Genomic DNA, 18,158 nt, shown 5'->3' on the forward strand with positions numbered 1-18,158 from the left:
CTGGCCTAGGTTGGCTTGCGGTGGATGTGGGAGATGCTCATGTACAATGACATACATAAATGAACATGAGCACGGCGTCCTTTCCACCATCGCCCGTAACTTGAAACGGGACGGGGGGTCTGTTGTGATGATCGACGATAGTGACCCTATCGTCACCATCACACATTGTTTTGTTCTTGGCGGCATGGTTCTCTGAGGCATGGACGTACGCATACGCATGGTCCTCGACCCTGTTTTATATAGCCTAGCCTCCCATGACTATGACTAGTAACAAAAGAAATGAAACACCTCTCGTGTATTGGAAGCAAAATACGAGAGAGAATGAAACACCTCCTTTCCCTTCATTTCGGGACCAACTGAATATCAAATATCAGCGATGCAAATATATACAAGTTCCTCCCTCTTTCACTCTTCAGACCATACAAAGGTGTGCGCTCAATGCTAGATGGCTGAATGTGCCGTTTCATCCTTTAATTTCGTTTAGGGGCAGAGATAACGAAACAAAAACAGGAGGGGAGATAGTTTTTTCTTTTTGCTAGCTCTCTAGTCCTCTAATCTTCTCAAAGCAGCTCTCTACCGACTGGATGATCTCTGCCGTGATACGATCACCAGCAGCCACCTTGTATTGTTCAAATTTCGCTTCATCACACTCCAGCGCAGCTTTCTTGCAAGCCCTGATGCTTCCTAGAAAAAAAAGTGAATGTGATGATGATTGATGAGAACAACTGTGGTCTCAGTTCGGCCATAAAAAAAGGAGCAGCCCTTTTCTTAAGGACTACCAGTACATATTAGTATTGCAACATGGCAAAAGTGCTACTCCCTCTGTTCCAAATTATAAGATGTTCCCACACAGCATATATCTAGATGCATAGCTTTACTATAAAGCTGACCATCCTAATTGACACAGCAATAATTTAAGCAGGAAAATAACTGAAGAGTACACTATATTTTGAGTTCTGAAGGAGAAATGTAGTTCCAAAAAGGTCAACAATATATGAGGAAAATAGATTAAATTTGATAAATCTAAATGCTATAGCTTTCTATAGCTTGGATCCTATGTACCTTCATCAGAGATGGCAATAATGTTGCACCGAAAGTTAGTCTATTACTCAAATGAAACAGCAAAACAGCCCACAAGAGGATTATTCACAGTTTCACACTTGTTAACCTTGAAAATGATGCGAGATGGGCATATTGAATTATCAAATTACTAAGTTAGAAGACAAAATCAACTACATAAATAAGTTATTTTTGGAAGGTTCAGAGTGCACCAAATCAAGTGCCACTCTGTTGGAAATCAACCAAGTAAAAAGGCAATGCAAGTATGCAACAAAATTGTTTTGTATCGTCAGCCAGAGTCTGAGCCACTTACCACTCATGTCGAGCAAGTTGAATGCAACAGGGATCTTCCCAATGCACCTCACCATTGTCATAGCAGCCCAAACTTTCTGGTGGTCTTCACGTGATACACGGACAATGCAGAGCTTTGTTACAGGATTAACATACTTAACTGAAAATTTGCAGAGCTTATAAGTTCTTTTATATTAAGAAGCCTGTAATAAACACAGTGCAGCAAACACTGATAAAAGATTAAAAAGGTTTCAGAAGTAATTGCTAGTAGTACCTTGCAATGATCCAAGAGATCCAGCTAGGCCACACTCCCCGAAGTTGAGCTGAATGCTGTCCCTTATAACTTTTGTTATATTAAATTGGGTGAGGATTACAGGGTCCTGTTCACCTCTAGCTGCATCTATAAAGACCTCCACCACCATGTACCTATTCTTGAAATGAACCATGGTGACTATACACTTCCTTTACTGCAGAGCTCCTGCATCCAGATGAAAGACCAGTCAATACTTTTAAGAAATGTAAGTAACCCAAGAAACATCTTATTGTCTAAATCCCATTTTCCAAGATAAAAAAGAATTTGGAGTGGGGGTGGGGACTGGGGAAGGCAGTAATGTAAAAAGTCAATCATCTAGAAGGTATGCATGATAAAATGACACTACACATCAAGGGTAGGGGCAAAATGGGAATGGCTGACAGAGGCCAAGCTGTTGCTAAATCAAAAAAAAAAAAGACTCGTAGTTGTCATCAGTTATCACACTCAGTTCGATATTAATGTGAGATATTGAACAACATGGGTAGTGCACATCCATTGAATTGTGCAAAATAATTCAGCTAAAGAAACAATGTCAAAGAAAGTAATGGCTAAATGAGTTGAAGTTATCCACTTGTATTACTGAGACAGTCAAGTAGTGAACAGTTCTAGTGAAACTGACCAAACCTGCTCAAGCATTTGCTTTGTACCTATCCGACAAACAAAAGGTGTTCAAAATTTGTTTATTGGATATCCCTTTAAGGCACTCATATGCAGAGATAAGATGCTCTGGTCCAGTACAAAGTTTATCCCAACGAAAAATAATCCAGTCTCCAAACCTATTAATAGATGAACACTAAAAAAAGAAAAACCATGGAGAAAGACAAATGTGTAAGCTGCTCACAGTGGATCCTTAAATTGTATGAACATATATCTATCTGATGTAAACAAATAAATAAACCAAACCTATTAAGAGGACCAAATGGCACACTACTAATCCCCGAACAGCATTGGTAGCTAGCACTAGCAAAGTAGTAATCAGATATCACGAGAAGGGCAGGTGATGCAGCACAGTGACTTGGACCTTGGTGGTGTCTAGCCAGAGGGTGCATGAAAATAGGTGGCAGCTGATTACTTATATGTTTGCATTGCAGTGAACATATTCAACTTGTTTATTCAGATTTAAGAATCTAGACACAGAATCCAGAACTCTCTGTAGTGGTTCAAATACAGAAAAAATAAACAAAACAAATAAGAAATGAAGCAAAGACACCAACTGAAGGATTGCAAAAATTATTTCTGAAGGAGTCCAGTTCTATATAAGCTTATGCTGTTCTATATATTTTGTGCTAGGAGTGCAAAATTATTTCTGAAGGAGTCCAGATCTATATAAGCTTATGCTGTTCTGTACGTTTTGTGCTAGAGTGCAAAATTATTACAAACACTCCACTCCTAATCTGAATCTTAATATAAAGTTACTAACTCACGGATACACTAATGGCCTTCTCAGTGAACTTGCCAACCATGAAGAAATAATAAAACACTGCCGTATGCATTAATGACCTTGTCAGTGAAACATAGTAACAGGAGTGCTGGTCCATCCAACAGGATGATTGATGAAAAATTAGGAAATGCGTGGAGCTCACAGAGATGGGGAGAAAACTACAGTTCAAAAAACTACGAGTAATACTTTGCTTATACTGCAACATGTCCACACAACCTTGCTCGTAGATGTTTAAGCAGTAAAGAAGATGTCTTCAGGATATCCCAGTTCCATTTATGGACTTGGCTACGGTATCTAAAGTATGACATACGAAAATCTCCTGAAGAGTCTGATTGGCCTCAGAAGCTAAAAATAATCTAAGGCAATAAGAATACAGAAGCTCCATCTCTAAGTCCTTGATTTGTCATGTCGAAGTTGATTCACAGAATGGGAGGGCGATTGGACGGAGACTACCTTGAGTAGGCGACGGTGCTGGACCCGCCAGCCCAGACTAGGGTTTGGCGTCGGAGGAGGTGTTGAGGCAGCCGGTGGATTCGTCAACGGAGCTGCGTGCCCAGATTACGAGAAGAAGCAAGGAGCAGGTCCTTCGACGGAGCTTCTCGCCGGTTGTCGCCGAAGGCGGCGAGGCGCTCCCCCGCAGCTTCGCGGATGCGATGTGAGCGAGCGAGGCACGAGCACGGCGGGGCGACTGCGGGTTTGGTGGACAGTAGCGGGCCTCTGCTAGTGTCCAGTGGGCCTTTCATTGCACACGTGCCCTCTAAAGCCCGCGACAAGATTTACTTGGAGGCTGCCACTTGAGCCCCACCACCGCTGTTTTCGCGGAGCGGGCCGAATGGGCCTGCAGGAAGGCCCGCGTACACTTTCATCCTATCCCTAGACGGACTCGCCGCCGCCCCCGTCTCCCGTCGTCTTCGTCTCCCCTTCCCCCTCAGCCCAAGCTCCGTTCCCCAACCTCAGACGGAATCGTTCCAACGCTAACCTAGGGTTCCGGTCTGTTCTGTTCCGTCCGGATCCGGGCTCATCGATGGGGAGGGAGGGCGTGGTGGCGGGGCCGGCGGCGGAGGGTAGCAAATCGCGGCCGGAGTGCATCAACTCGTCCAACCCGTACCACGAGTGCTCCGACTACTGCCTCCGCAAAATCGCCGAGGCCAGGCAGCGCCTCGACGACGAGCTCCCCGACTCGTGGAAGCGCCCGCCAGAGCAACGCACCGTCCACCCGGACTGCATCAACGCCTCCAACCCCTACCACGAGTGCTCCGACTACTGCTTCAGGCGCATCGCCGACGCCAAATCCGGTGCGTGCGGGTGATTCCTTTCCCGTTGATTCGATTCGATTCGATTCGTCGTGAAGCCCTTCTATCTGTTTATTGCGTAACTAAAATCTGAGCGTTTCTGGCTGCTTACCGTGTGCTTTGGTTGGCTTCTCGTTAGGGCTCGAGCGTGGGGAGGGACAGCCACCAGCTGATGTGGCCACCGCTGCTGGCACGTCCGATGCTGCGGAGCAGCAGCGACCTGAAGATAATGACGCCGACAAACAGGAGGGCGCAGGCGCGGATGATGGTTATCTGCAGATGACCGAAAAGCAGAAGAAGCTGTTCGAGCTGCGGCTTAAGATGGTATGGCAAATTGCTTATTTCACGTGTCATTTACCTAGTACTGTGACCGGGCTGTTGCCACGCTGTTTGGTATATTGATTCATTGGTTTTGTTAATGTCTGACGTTCCGCAGAACGAAGCGCGGAAAGCGAATCAGCAGGCAATGGTTGCCGAGAAGAAAAGGATGGAGCCTCGCGGTGAGAGCCGAGGTGTTTCTAAGCAGAAGTGGCTAGACGACAGGAAGAAGAAGATCGGGAAGCTGCTGGACTCCAATGGGCTTGATATGTCGAAGGCATACATGCTCGATACGCAGGAGACGGCAGAAACCAAGTACAAGAAATGGGAGAAGGAACCTGCTCCATATGGGTGGGATGGTGAGTGAGCTCACTCCTCTAACGTCCACAGATGTCTGATTGGTAGAAAACATTGTTTTGTTGAGATAGCAGAAAATGGCATACATTGGCGATGTTTACTTGATGGCTTCTATGTTGTGTGTTGCTTTGTCTTTGATGACTTTCTGCTCCATTCGTGTTAGGATTCAGGGTGCAATGTTATTCATGGTCGATTACTTGGTTTGTGACAACATCAGGCTAAGTGTTATCGTACTTTCTGTTATTCATGTTATAAGAACGCACCCAAAGCGAAAGAAGTAAATCTTGTGGAACATAATTAGTAGTATAGTACTTTCTTGGCAAAGCTTATTGAATAACTATCTCAGTCCATCATGCATATGTGTAGTATAAACCAGAAAAGTAAGCTAGGCTGGGAATGTACGTGGGAGATATCTCCGTGTTATATACAATAGGTAAATGTTTCCTATTATGTTGCTGGTATATATGGATTGCAAACAGTCTTGCCACATAACAATGTACATAATAGATAATACTAGCAGCAATGGTGTTGAATTATACAACTGTTGCCATAGGAATCTCTTCTATTCCTCAGTCAGTTGTTATGATGAAGCACTGTTCCATGTTTTTTTCCATGTGCACAGCATGCCATACATCTTGAAGCCCAAATGCACCTTTATTTATTTGGATATTTGAGTTGCATCTGAGAAATCATGTTTATATTTTCAGTTTTCAATCAAAAGACCTTGTATGATGCATACAAAAAGAGGACCAAGAATATAGAAGTCGACATGGAGGCTTACAATAAAGCCAAGGAAGCTGACCCTGAATTCTACCGTGACGCCTCAAGTCTCCAGTATGGGAAGGTACTTCTGCCATGGTGCCATCACATCACATCAACAAATCATTTAATGTCCTTGTGGAAACAAGTCCTGAACTGACCGTTTTGTGTTTTGCCTTGCAAAGGTATCCAATGTCCCAGAAGAAAACATTGACAAAATGGTCAAGGAACTCAAGGAGAGGGAAGAGAAGCGGAAATCGTTCAGCAGGAGGCGCAAGTTCAATGAAGACAAGGATATTGACTCGATCAACGACCGGAATGAGCACTTCAACAAGAAGATTGAGCGTGCCTTTGGCAAGTACACGCTCGAGATCAAGAACAACCTGGAAAGAGGTACTGCCTTGCCAGACTAAAACCTTACACAGCAGCTCGGGTTCAAGAACAGCATGGAAAGAGGTACTGGCTTGTCAGACTAAAACCATACACAGCAGCTATCTTATGGCATTCAAGCTAACTACTCGACTAGAGGCGAGTGTCCCTGGTGGTGTTTTCCTTTTCACATGGTTACTTCTTGTATGCTTGTAACTTTTGGCCACAGTTCCATTGTGACTTGTAAGAAACCTGAAATGGGTTGTAATGAGGCGAGGCTGAAGCAATGTACAAACAGTCGTGTTTGCATGTGAGCTGAATGGAAATAATGATTTGTAATGGTGTACATACCGCGTCGAGGTTTGTGTGATTTAAAATCAATTTTGAGACTTTGAGAGGGACCTGTGTGTCTCGACATATAGCTACTGAAGCAGACACCCACTCTTCCATTAACAAAGCATCCATCCCTGAAACAAACCTGGGAAGAGAGGAGACACAAACAAGGTACAGCAAGCATCCCTCTGCAGTTCTCTTCGTTCTCCTTCAAGGTCGTCGGAGGTCATACAAAGCTCCATCGCTTATTTTGAATTTCTTTTCTGCATTAAGCCAGCTAGCTTGCCCACCCGCTGTGGGGTAGCAGCGAACCTTGGCGACGATCTGCTCCAGTTTCTGCTTGGTGATCTTCCTGGTCAGGACGCCAGGTATGCTTGTGCTGCTTCAGTTCTTCAACACAAGTATAAGAACATGGCGTCGTTTCTTTAAACAAATGGTATAGACTTGGCGTTTCTTTTGCCTAAACCGAGTGAAGACCAATTCAAAGCAGCCCTTGAGCAATAGCAACCGGGTCAACAATAACCTTTGTAGCCTGTCCACTTCTGAACGCCCATTTTTAAAAATTCTTGTCATCTTGCCATCAGCACAAAACAAATTCTCAATGGGTTTATTCCATCGTGTTGGTTGTTGCACATCTCACTTTCTTCTACCGTCAGTCCGTCACCATGTTCAGCACCCCCACATTACTCTATTTATATGCTCTCTACTCTCTCAGTTTGCTCCTACAGTAATCATAGACAAGCTACTTATACAACATATGGTACGTCCCTTTCTACTCCCAACTACTATACTGCTCCCAGTTTCTGCCCTTTTGTTTCCAATCTTCCTTCTTGTTCCATAGAAACACATGGTCTCTTTTCTGTTCATCCTGCACTTACTACTCTAGTTTTTTTTTTCTTGTACCAACACCCTGATTGTTTGCTGCCTCACTACCAGCTTCCCCAGTTCTTGTGGCCTACCAATCAGCATCTGATACCAGTATTCAGTTACTTGCATAAATTTGCCAGGCAATGTCCAAGACAGAGAGCAGAAAGTTGTCCGATGACTATGAAGTTGCGGATGTTCTAGGCCGAGGCGGGTTCTCGATAGTGAGGAGAGGAGTGAGCAAATCAGAGGGGAAGACCCAGGTCGCCATAAAGACCTTGCGAAGGCTTGGCCCAGCCATGAACGGGATGCAGCAAGGGTCAAAGGGTGGCCTTCCGATGTGGAAGCAGGTATCCATCTCTGACGCCTTGCTCACCAACGAGATTCTCGTCATGAGGAGGATAGTTGAGAACGTCGCACCACATCCCAACGTCATAGGCCTGCATGATGTGTATGAGGATGCGCATGGCGTGCACCTGATCCTGGAGCTGTGCTCTGGTGGTGAACTGTTTGATAGGATAGTGGGGCGTGACCGGTACTCGGAGTTCGATGCAGCAGCTGTCATTCGTCAGATTGCTAGGGGATTGGAGGCTCTTCATAAGGCAAACATCATACACAGGGACTTGAAGCCAGAGAACTGCCTCTTCTCCGACAAGAATGAAGATTCCACGTTGAAGATCATGGATTTTGGTTTAAGTTCTGTCGAAGATTTCAGCGACCCAATTGTGACTCTGTTTGGGTCGATAGATTATGTTTCGCCAGAAGCTCTCTCGAGGCAAGATGTTTCAGCTGCAAGTGATATGTGGTCTGTTGGTGTAATTCTATATATCCTATTATCTGGGTATGTTTGATCAACCTTCCTTGTGATTCTCTCCTGGTTTGATTCCTGTTTATATCCTGATGAATTTCACTTGGTGTGATTACAGATGCCCGCCATTTCATGCACCAACCAATCGAGAAAAGCAGCAAAGGATACTGCAAGTAAGTCTTATTGTGGCTAGTCTCTGGACATCTCGTTGGTCCATTTTGAGTTCAGAGCTGTTCCGAATTATTCTGCCTTTTCATGTTTCATGTGTTCACCATTTGAGCATTCCTACAACCTGCTCTTACAATAAGGAACACGTTGGCTCACTTGTAGTGGAACTGGGAGCCAAATTAAATTCTATAAAAATATATTTTTATTTGTTAACATAACTATAATCATTTGATAGCACATGTCAGGTGTCATAATCATGAATGTATTGCAGTTTAGATTTCCGTTCACTTATATATAGTCTTAGTGCTATATGCTCTTCCAACATAAATTACATTTAAAAGAAGGGAACCTAGGTGGTCCTAGGTAAGAGATTTTGGAGCAATCGTTTCATAGCATGGGAGCAGGCCTCTCAATGAACGCTGAAGAACTGCCTTCTTCTGGTAGCTGTTGGCAGTCATATTTGATTTGGCCTATCTGTTATTCTGTTTTAAAGACCATTTCCTTAGAGGTGTCAAAGTGCTATCACCCAAACAGAACTTCCTGTTGGTTTGGGTGTAAAAAATGTTCTTGATACAAGCCTTGCTATGTCTAATCAAATTGCTCAGAGAAATACAAAAAGGTAAGTTAATATGGACATAAGGTCAGAATAAGGCAACCCAACCTCTCAAAAAGGAATGAACCATTTTCTTGAAGAAGTAAGGTTTCAAAAATCTAGAATTGTCTTTTGGATTACATGATGGTGTACTCTTAACTGCTTACATGTTTCAACAAAGATGGCATCAATTGTCTTAAGTTGCTCTCCCTAAATCTGGAGGTTTTGCTCTTAATGATGTGTGCTCTTCATTCTCCTTTCAGGGAGAATTCAGTTTCCAGGACCATACATGGAAAACAATATCTTCATCAGCGAAAGAATTGATTTCCAGGCTTCTTTCTGTTGAGCCTTACAAGAGGCCAACAGCAAGTGATGTATGTCCCATGCTTCTTCTTTTCTTTTCCTCTTCCATCCATATTGTCATATTGGCCAATCTGAACTACATATAACAGTGTTTATTAAAGTCGTGGACCTTGTTGTCTTGCACCATTTGGACCAGCTTCTGGGGCATCCTTGGGTGATTGGAGACTGGGCAAAGCAAGACCTCATGGACGCAGAGGTCATATCAAAGCTGCAGAGGTTCAATGCTAGAAGGAAACTGCGGGCAGCAGCAATCGCAAGCGTCCTCAGCAGCAAGGTGGCGTTGAGGACAAAAAGGCTGAGGAACCTTTTGGGAACACATGACCTGAGCTCAGAGGAGCTAGACAATCTGCGGGCTCATTTCGCACGAATGTGAGTATATAAGGAATTTATTTGATACTCGAGTTATGATTCTAGCACTCGTTGAGCATTAACATGAGGTTGAACTGAAGATTAAAAACTGTTCAAAATGTGTCTAGATCCATATTCTCTGGAATTGATTTTAAGCATAGAATTACCTGTACCTGTACTTCGTCAGAGAAGTGCATAGTAATTGCTAATCATGAAGTTTATGTTTGGCGTGTCCTTGACCTATCTACGTGGAGTTTTCAGAAGCTGTAGCATTATAAACATAATAGCGTGCATTGTTGCTTCCTTCATTATAAACATAATTGATTTTAAGCATAGTAATTGCTTCCTTCCTTATAAACATAATAGTGTTGCTTCCTTCATAATAGTGTGCTGGAAAAAAAAAATGAAATCTTCACTGAAAATAAAGGACACCTGGTATGCTGTGGCGAGTGTAGATGCGCGGACGGCGAGAACGCGACGCTGGCGGAGTTCGAGCAGGTGCTGAAGGCGATGAAGCTGGAGTCGCTGGTCCCTCTGGCGCCGCGCGTGTTCGACCTGTTCGACAACAACCGCGACGGCACTGTGGACATGAGGGAGATCCTGTGCGGGCTGTCCAGCCTCCGCAACTCCCGCGGCGACGACGCGCTCCGGCTCTGCTTCCAGGTGATGTGAATCGGTGGTCACTGTCATTCTAATAGCTTTCTCTTTCGACTGACATACTGAAAAAAAAAAAAAATTGTGACGTGTCAGATGTACGACGCCGACCGGTCTGGGTGCATCAGCAAGGACGAGCTGGCGTCGATGCTGCGAGTAAGAAGCCGGTCGATATGTTTCTGATGATCGAGTTTGCATTGTGCCAGAGAGAGGTGCATGGCATGACCACCTCCTTGGTGTTGGTGTTGCAGGCGCTGCCCGAGGATTGCCTGCCGGGAGACATCACGGAGCCCGGGAAGCTGGACGAGGTGTTCGACGAGATGGACGCCAACGGCGACGGCAAGGTGAGCTTCGACGAGTTCAAGGCGGCGATGCAGAAGGACAGCGCGCTCCAGGACGTCGTCCTCTCGTCCCTCCGGCCGCCGGCGCCGGGGCAGTAGTAGATGTAGACGGAGCGAGAGGAGATTCAGTCCAGTCCAGCAGCTCGTTCCCTTCCCTTCCCTTCCCTTCCCTTCCCACGAGAACACCAACACAACACCATTGAATTGATCATCAAGTACGGCACTGTACGGAGTATTATAGCATCATCAATCCAAATCATGGCAGAACTTTTCCTTTTTCTGTCCCGTTGTCCGGCGGAAACGCACGGGCCAGCTGGGCCGGCTGTAGTACTAGCTGCAGCCCGCAGGCGATGATGGGAGGGGATTGAAGGTGGGCTGGGCCGAAACAAAATAAAATGTAGGAAAACGTGAGAGGCCAGCTGGGCCAGCGGTTGGCACGGTCCTACTCCATCGTCACCCAGAGACAGCGTGTGTATGGGTGGTCTCGTCGTAAGTCGTAACCGTAATAATTTTTTTTAGAATTCGAAAAAAAAGTGGCTGCTGGGTCTTGTGCTTAGCGTGCCGAAAAGGTGATCTGGACTGTCACGCAACACAAGCACGAGTTTGATCGCCATCGCCTGGTCGGTGGTCCCGGGCGATCCAATCGCAATCGGAGGCACATGATGGATTGATGGAGAGGCACATGGATGTGAGCGTGAGCGGCGTCTTTGTACTTCCGTTGGGTCGTCGGCGCGGCTCCCGGGGGCTCGTAAAGGCCAAAAGCTGCCTTTTCGTCTCTCCTTTGGGCCTTGTTTAGTTTCCAATTTTTTTTAAATTTTCTGTCATATTAAATCTTTAGACGCATACATAAAGTATTAAATATAGATAAAAAGAAAAATTAATTGCACAGTTTGGTCGGAATTGACGAGACGAATCTTTTGAGTCTAGTTAGTTCATTATTGAACAATATTTGTCAAATACAAACGAAAGTACTACTATTCTTATTTTGTAAAAAAAATTTAGAACTAAACAAGGCCCCTTGGGCTATGGTTTCTTTTGCTCCTGTTAAAATTATTTTAGTTATTTTTAGATAACTAGTGAAACTAAATTATTTAAACTTTTTTAGTCAGTGTGTTTAGAAATTTAGCTACCAAAGCAAACTAAAATTTAGCAAAGGAAACTAAGCATGACCTTGGTCTAAAAAAAGGAGGGGTAATTTTAGGCTTTAATTAAGTCAGCAACTAATCTGTATATACTTATTCGGTATAATGGATATTAAAGTAGCATTTTTAACATATATTTAGTTAACCCTAAATTATTTATAGCTTTTTAAATATTGAGTAGTATTTTTTTTTTGAACGTTGTGTGTATACTCGGTTTTGCTTGGCTGTGATGAGAGGAAAAGGAGGCTATTGAAATCGTCATCGGCATGTAGGGCTGCCGACGAAGGGTACCTTTTGTAGGGCAGAAGTGGCGTGAATAATTCTTTAAACTGACCCGATTTGAATCTGATTTTTGAGAATATAGAGAAGAAATTTTAATATCCATATGGATATAGATAATTTGATTCTGTTTGCTGTAGATATAGGGTAGGATATAGAATAGGTAAAATCCGACATATAGGGTAGGATATGGAGTAGGATATAGGGTAGGATATGGAATAAGTAAAATCCGACAAATTCTATTTATATTATATATTTAAAATAGGATATACGAAAGTTTCTCTTCCCAGACTAAAAAATTCGGGATTTTAAAAAGTTTGTTAGTGGAAGAAATACGCTAGATGCTATTTTTTTGGCTAATAACTTATTTTTTTAGTAAAAATATTATGTTAAGTGTTAATTATCAGTGAGAGCCGCAACATAGAATGCAATGCAAGATTATTATCTATTGCCTATTCTTATTTTCTACTAACTCAATTTTTAACAAGCATATAATTCTCTATGTATGCACATGTTACTCGACTATTAAAATCTGTCTTCGATCCGGTTCCGCTCCATATGCGTACTAGTTCCGGCCATCGAAAAAATCTATATCCATATCCGTATATTATCCGCTCCGCACATAATCCAATAAAGAAAAACAGATTGAGATATAAAGAAGGCATTATCTGTACGATCCGATCCGTTTTCATCCCTACGCTGACGGCAAATTAAAGACAATCATGTGCAGATCTTAGATCTTGACCAGCACCACGCCAGGCGCTACACTGCATGGTCGCAGATCGATCGGCCATGCTCGTCCATGGGTCAGCATCACATCGAACTCATCAGTTTCGCAGCGCGGGCGTGGCCTGAAAAAACCGATGCAGCAACCGGGTTATATATGGGTGGTGATGTACTCAGCATATGGGCCCGCTTTGATTTCTGGCTTTATTTGCCTGAACTAAAGACAACCTAATAACGCCCGTGCACACTGAATATCTATCATCCCCAATAAATAAAATTATCTAAAAGCATTCAACTTAGTCCTGTTTCAATCCCTTCATTAGCTCCTTTAGATCCAAAAGTCTAGTTAACAATTTAGTTTATTGTTAGCTCGGTACTCAACTAACTATTCCACTAGTAGGACTAAACTAACTAATACCACTTAATATTAGTTGTGACTTCAACTCCAGCCCACCTCCTAAACAAGTCCCTATTCTAAATTTAGGGTCTTGATGCAAAAAAAATCAACTCCAACCCACCTCCTACTTGGACTCCCAGTTTCAATGCCCTCCCAAATTATAGTTTGTGTTGTTAACTTTTGAGATGTGGGAATTTTCAAAGCACTAGGATGCGTGTGTAGTAGGAGAGGAATCATCTAAGGGTGATGCACACAGGCATGTACTCTTGAGGACAAAAACAACAGTGCTTTTGTGCTTTTTTCTAGATATATTTTTTTCTTAATTTTCTATGTACAGTATACCAGGGTTTTTGACAATTTTTATGATAATTAATAATAGGTACAATATGAAAGGTATATTCCATAGCAAATTAAACAATTTTTATTTAATACAATATAAATAATTGTAAATGTTTGTATAAATTTGATTAAAAAAAACTCAGATAGTTTGATTGGGTGCTATGGTAGGACGGTTTCTTTGACGGAAAAAGTATAGTCTACTCCTTGGTTAGGTCACAGACTTGATAATAGACAATGTATGTAATGATGATAGGCAGGTGCCGGCCAATGTGAGGGGGAGCAAAAAGGTTAACTTTGTTCGCGAGCGTACCACCCACCAATTTGTCTCTTCTCTTCTGTGTATAATATCTCTTTGAAAGGGTCAGGGTATTGTATGTTTTTGGAGCATGTATCATGCATCAGGCTCTACTAGTTTATTGGCCGACTAGCAGTGCAGGGAGCATAGAGAAATGGCCAGGCCGGCAGCTGGTGGAGGAAGCACTTGATTATTTATTGCGGATTTGCGGTACAGCAGCCTAGGCGATGGACCGTACCCTTTTGGAATTGAATTTAGTCTTTGTTTGATACTGCTCCATGAATTCTACTCCACAAACTTCATCATGGAGCAACTTCACAAAAAATTAGAGTTTGCAGAGTACCTCTTTAGGTGTTGAAACCGTTTGGCTAAAAAACATAGAGCGGCTGAAAAACGTGGAGCGGAACAGTTCCAAACACCCCCTTAGACTCCTTTCATTGTTGTAGCTAGAAGCTTGGGGGTAAGAAGGAGCTTCTCCGGTGAAGTTAAAAGTTGTAAACGTTTGGCAAAGAAGACTTTATTAATTATAGTTTTGTAATATATAATTCGTATTAGGTCTGGTAAAAGGAGTGAAGAGAAGACACCTTTTCTGGCTCTATCTCCTTTAATCTCCTTGAATGAGCTATTTTCAGATAGTGTTTGGCAAGGCTCTTTGCAAGAAACCACAAGAAATAATTAGTCTTGAGCCATGCTAAACGAGTCCTTATTCGAAGCTAGGTATGTTGAATCTCTTGCTATATAGTATTCTCTTCATAGAAAACAAATATGATTCTCATTTTTCAAAGGATAAATATTTTCATGTTTAACTAAATGAGTATTCTAACTAAATTTATATAAAAGTATTAACAATGATATCAAATAAGTATCATTGGATTAATTAACCTGTTCACCTATCTAGAGCTATAGATATAATGACATTTATATAAATCTAGTTAAAACTATAAAAAGATTAAAATGTATGGCACATCGCTTTAGTGCGACAGCTAATTAGTGCCGAGATTGCAGATGCATATACAGTAAGCATCTCCAACAGTTATGCAATTGGAATTTGCCATTTGTTGGAGTTTGCCAAGTCCCTAAACATTTTGCCAAAGGAAAAATAAGTTCATCTCCAAGTGTTTGGCATTTTTGACTTGACATTTCCCAAAATAGTGGACCCAACTATTTTTGTCCGGGAATCTTTCATCTTCGCGGGAAATTTTCTCACACGTCGCGCGGGCGCTTTTTTTTCGCGTGCAATTCCTTCGCCTGTCGCGCGTTCCTTCGCCGCGATAGATCTCCGTGATCAACTCGACGCGGCAGCAGCGCGTGGACTTCGACGTCTTCCTCACGGGCGTGAACCCCAACAAGATGATGGCATTGTGGTACAGGAGCGGCATGGTGAAGATGCAGCGATGGATCTCCTAGCCTCGCGCCGCTGCAAGAAAAGGAGGCGGCGATGGATCTCTTCGTCCCTGCGCGAAGAAAGAAGGTGGCGCGCGAAGAAAGGAGGCGGCGCGCGGGGGAAAGAAAAGAGTCGCGCACGGGGAGGACTCATCTCGCGGGAAACTACCGCGACGTGGGGGGTACGGGCACGACAAGGAGTCCAAGATTCTCGGGATATCAAAATTGCCAAGCCATTGTGCATATGCAAAAAATGCCAAGTTTGGTCCATCAAATGCCAAGTTTGCCAAAATGCATAAGTCAAATGCAAAACTGTTGGAGAGCAATTTTTAAGGTTTTTGGCAAATTTCAAGAATGCAAAGTCCAATTGCATAACTGTTGGAGATGCCAGGCATTAGTTGAGCTCAGTTGTCGATATGTCTAGCTACACTACAAATAGTTGCTTGGGGTATGGATCTTTGTAGTTTGTAAATTAAAATATTATATTATACGTTGTTTTAGCCCTGTTTATTAAGGACCATTGTCAACCCCGATGAAATTTATAAATTAATTCTTGATTTACCAGAGGTGATATTAAATGACATCCAGCGGTGAAGCTAAAGCAAATTCGAGGAAGGTATGACGGTCTTATAGATGCATAGATTTGAATCATAATTAATCATGGTGGAATTTTAATACTATTCAATGATATTTAAAATTTGTGTGGGTACATCCGTATCCACGACATTACACGTAGCTTCGTCACGAAATGAGACGTACACATTGATGAATCGGTGGAGTGGCTGAAAAGTCGAGTGCATGTAGTGCAATGAGCCGGAAAGTTTGAGCTTGACCATTCATTCCTACGTTACATACTGACCATTCAAAAATCGATCTGAAATGGGATTATTATTGTTTAATTGATCAGGGTGCGGTCCATGGTCTAGGAGGACCTGACGTACGTCGACCATATCCGAAAATGATTTGTGGGTTTTTTTTAATGCTACGGCTGCTTAGGAGACAAGAAACTACACATAGTTTTCATATTTATTAATTTTTATAGACATTACATATAAAAACTATAGTCTGGGTCTGAATAGTTTTCATAAAATATTTCTTTTATCTAATCATAAATATTATCTCTCCGTTCTACCAATCCTATGTCGTCATGTCTTGGTTCTCGTGTAAATATGGTTTCTAACTTAAATTTGGTTTCTATGATTTTTATTTTTTCTCTTCAATAACTACTTTGTCACGTCAGTAAAATATACAATAAATATTCATAAAAACTATAATAGTTTTCGTATTAGGAGTGATCTTAGCTTGTTACTCTCTAGCTAGGAAAAAAATATACATGGCGTTTCTTGGAATTGGTACTCGTTTTTTTTTATAATGGAATTGGTACTCGTTGACATGTGGGGTGACTGTGCAATCAAGTGGTGGGCGATCGAAAAGGCAGTCCTTGGCATGTTCTGTGGAGGGTACACAACGGCCGGCCGGGACGGTGGGATCTGTTTAGCTTGGCAGCTGTACTGATCCCTTGCATTATACTAGTATTAGGGTATATGTATCCAAAATAATAATCTGCTCCAGTCTGTTTCTTTCTGAATATGAGGTCATGTATCATGGTCCCCGAAATCATATCGGCATCATGGATTCTCTCTTCCGTGGGAATGGCCGCCAGCGAGCCTAGCTAGCGACCTTGTTGTCTCATGTGTTTGTATATATATATATATATATATATTTTTTGTTGTTGATGAGGAGATAGATATGCATGATCGATACTAGTGGCTGTTGATGCTTTATTGTGCAGAAAACGTTAACACCATGTGTTAGCATATTTGCTGTTATACATGTATGTTGTGAAGCAAACATGGCTAATAATATCTAGTTTTTTATGTTGGTGCCGAAGAAGCATGGTTGTGATTTTTTTTTCAGGGAGAAAACATCTAATTTCTGCTTGGTTCGTTTGGCAGCGAGAAAGGTTTCAGATCCTTAGTGCACAACACTAGCTAGAATCGTTGTCAAACGCCACAAAGAAAGAAACATTTTAGAGAGAATCACTTATTAGAACCGATTTCTCACTTTTGTACTAGTCTAGAGAAATATCCAAAATAAACCTGCTTTAGTTTCTCCTAATTCTAATTCTAATTTGAAGAATATAGCGAGCTAGTCAAATTAAACAGTTTAACGGATTGATTATAATCATTCATTAGAGAAACATTTCTAAAGAAAATATGGACCTAAAACATCTCTGAAACCCTGTCAAACGCCTCCATATATATAGCTCTTTGTCGTTAAACATTGAAACTTGAAATCACATACATACGTAGGTACAAACTTGTTGGAAGATAGTACGAACTGGATTATCAGCAGCAAGTATGAATATATGCAAGTAGCTAGCTAACTGGCAAGGTGGACTTGCCCTAAGTCTTTGTACTCGCCGATCGGTTAGTTAATTAGCCAAGGACAATATAATGGACGATGATGTACGTACATACGTGCGTACGTGTTGTTGCTGACCTTAAATAAAATCAGTTGGAGGCTGGACTACACTCATACTTGTAATACATAGTGTTGGGTATCGTAATAAGGGATACCTAAATCAGAGCAACAAAAAACGCGAAGGAATATACCAATTATAATCATCAGGGCCTCGGACGCAAGTTCCGACTCGCCCGACCCCTCAGGGCCTCGGACGCAAGTTCCGACTCGCACGACCCCTCGGGGCCTCGGACGCAAGTTCCGACTCGCCCGACCCCTCGGAGCCTCGGACGCAAGTTCCGACTCGCCCGACCCCTCGGGGCCTCGGACGCCAGTTCCGTCTCGCCCGACCCCTCGGAGCCTCGGACGCAAGTTCCGGCTCGCCCGACCCCTCGGGGCCTCGGACGCCAGGACGCCGGACCCCACTCCACCTGGTCAATAAGACTTCCCCCGACGTGACGGAT

At 42.8% G+C, this 18,158-nt stretch overlaps 3 protein-coding genes across 5 annotated transcripts; 2 read left to right on the forward strand and 1 right to left on the reverse strand.

The window, feature by feature from the left end:
* On the reverse strand, positions 315-3,808 carry LOC8064976 (probable ribonuclease P/MRP protein subunit POP5). Its single transcript, XM_002438952.2, has 4 exons — positions 3,558-3,808; positions 1,625-1,828; positions 1,373-1,510; positions 315-684 (listed from the first exon to the last, which is right to left on the reverse strand). The coding sequence occupies exons 2-4, from the start codon at positions 1,794-1,796 to the stop codon at positions 536-538; spliced, it is 459 nt and encodes a 152-aa protein (XP_002438997.1). The 5' UTR covers positions 1,797-1,828; positions 3,558-3,808; the 3' UTR covers positions 315-535.
* On the forward strand, positions 4,011-6,547 carry LOC8065609 (pre-mRNA-splicing factor syf2). The gene is made up of 5 exons (XM_002437533.2): positions 4,011-4,399; positions 4,536-4,720; positions 4,833-5,073; positions 5,779-5,915; positions 6,016-6,547. The coding sequence occupies exons 1-5, from the start codon at positions 4,129-4,131 to the stop codon at positions 6,241-6,243; spliced, it is 1,062 nt and encodes a 353-aa protein (XP_002437578.1). The 5' UTR covers positions 4,011-4,128; the 3' UTR covers positions 6,244-6,547.
* Positions 6,602-11,203, forward strand: LOC8064977 (calcium and calcium/calmodulin-dependent serine/threonine-protein kinase). 3 transcript variants are annotated; one of them, XM_021449462.1, is made up of 9 exons: positions 6,602-6,703; positions 6,810-7,292; positions 7,540-8,237; positions 8,323-8,377; positions 9,228-9,338; positions 9,464-9,696; positions 10,131-10,338; positions 10,426-10,485; positions 10,581-11,203. In XM_021449462.1, the coding sequence occupies exons 2-9, from the start codon at positions 7,134-7,136 to the stop codon at positions 10,767-10,769; spliced, it is 1,713 nt and encodes a 570-aa protein (XP_021305137.1). In that variant the 5' UTR covers positions 6,602-6,703; positions 6,810-7,133; the 3' UTR covers positions 10,770-11,203. The 3 variants fall into 3 exon arrangements, with proteins under 3 accessions (XP_021305137.1, XP_021305136.1, XP_002437579.1); XM_021449461.1 differs by having other exon boundaries at positions 6,677-7,292; XM_002437534.2 differs by lacking the exon at positions 6,602-6,703 and having other exon boundaries at positions 7,194-7,292; positions 7,469-8,237.

Source organism: Sorghum bicolor, chromosome 10 (genome assembly GCF_000003195.3).
Source record: "Sorghum bicolor cultivar BTx623 chromosome 10, Sorghum_bicolor_NCBIv3, whole genome shotgun sequence".
NCBI lineage: Eukaryota > Viridiplantae > Streptophyta > Magnoliopsida > Poales > Poaceae > Sorghum > Sorghum bicolor.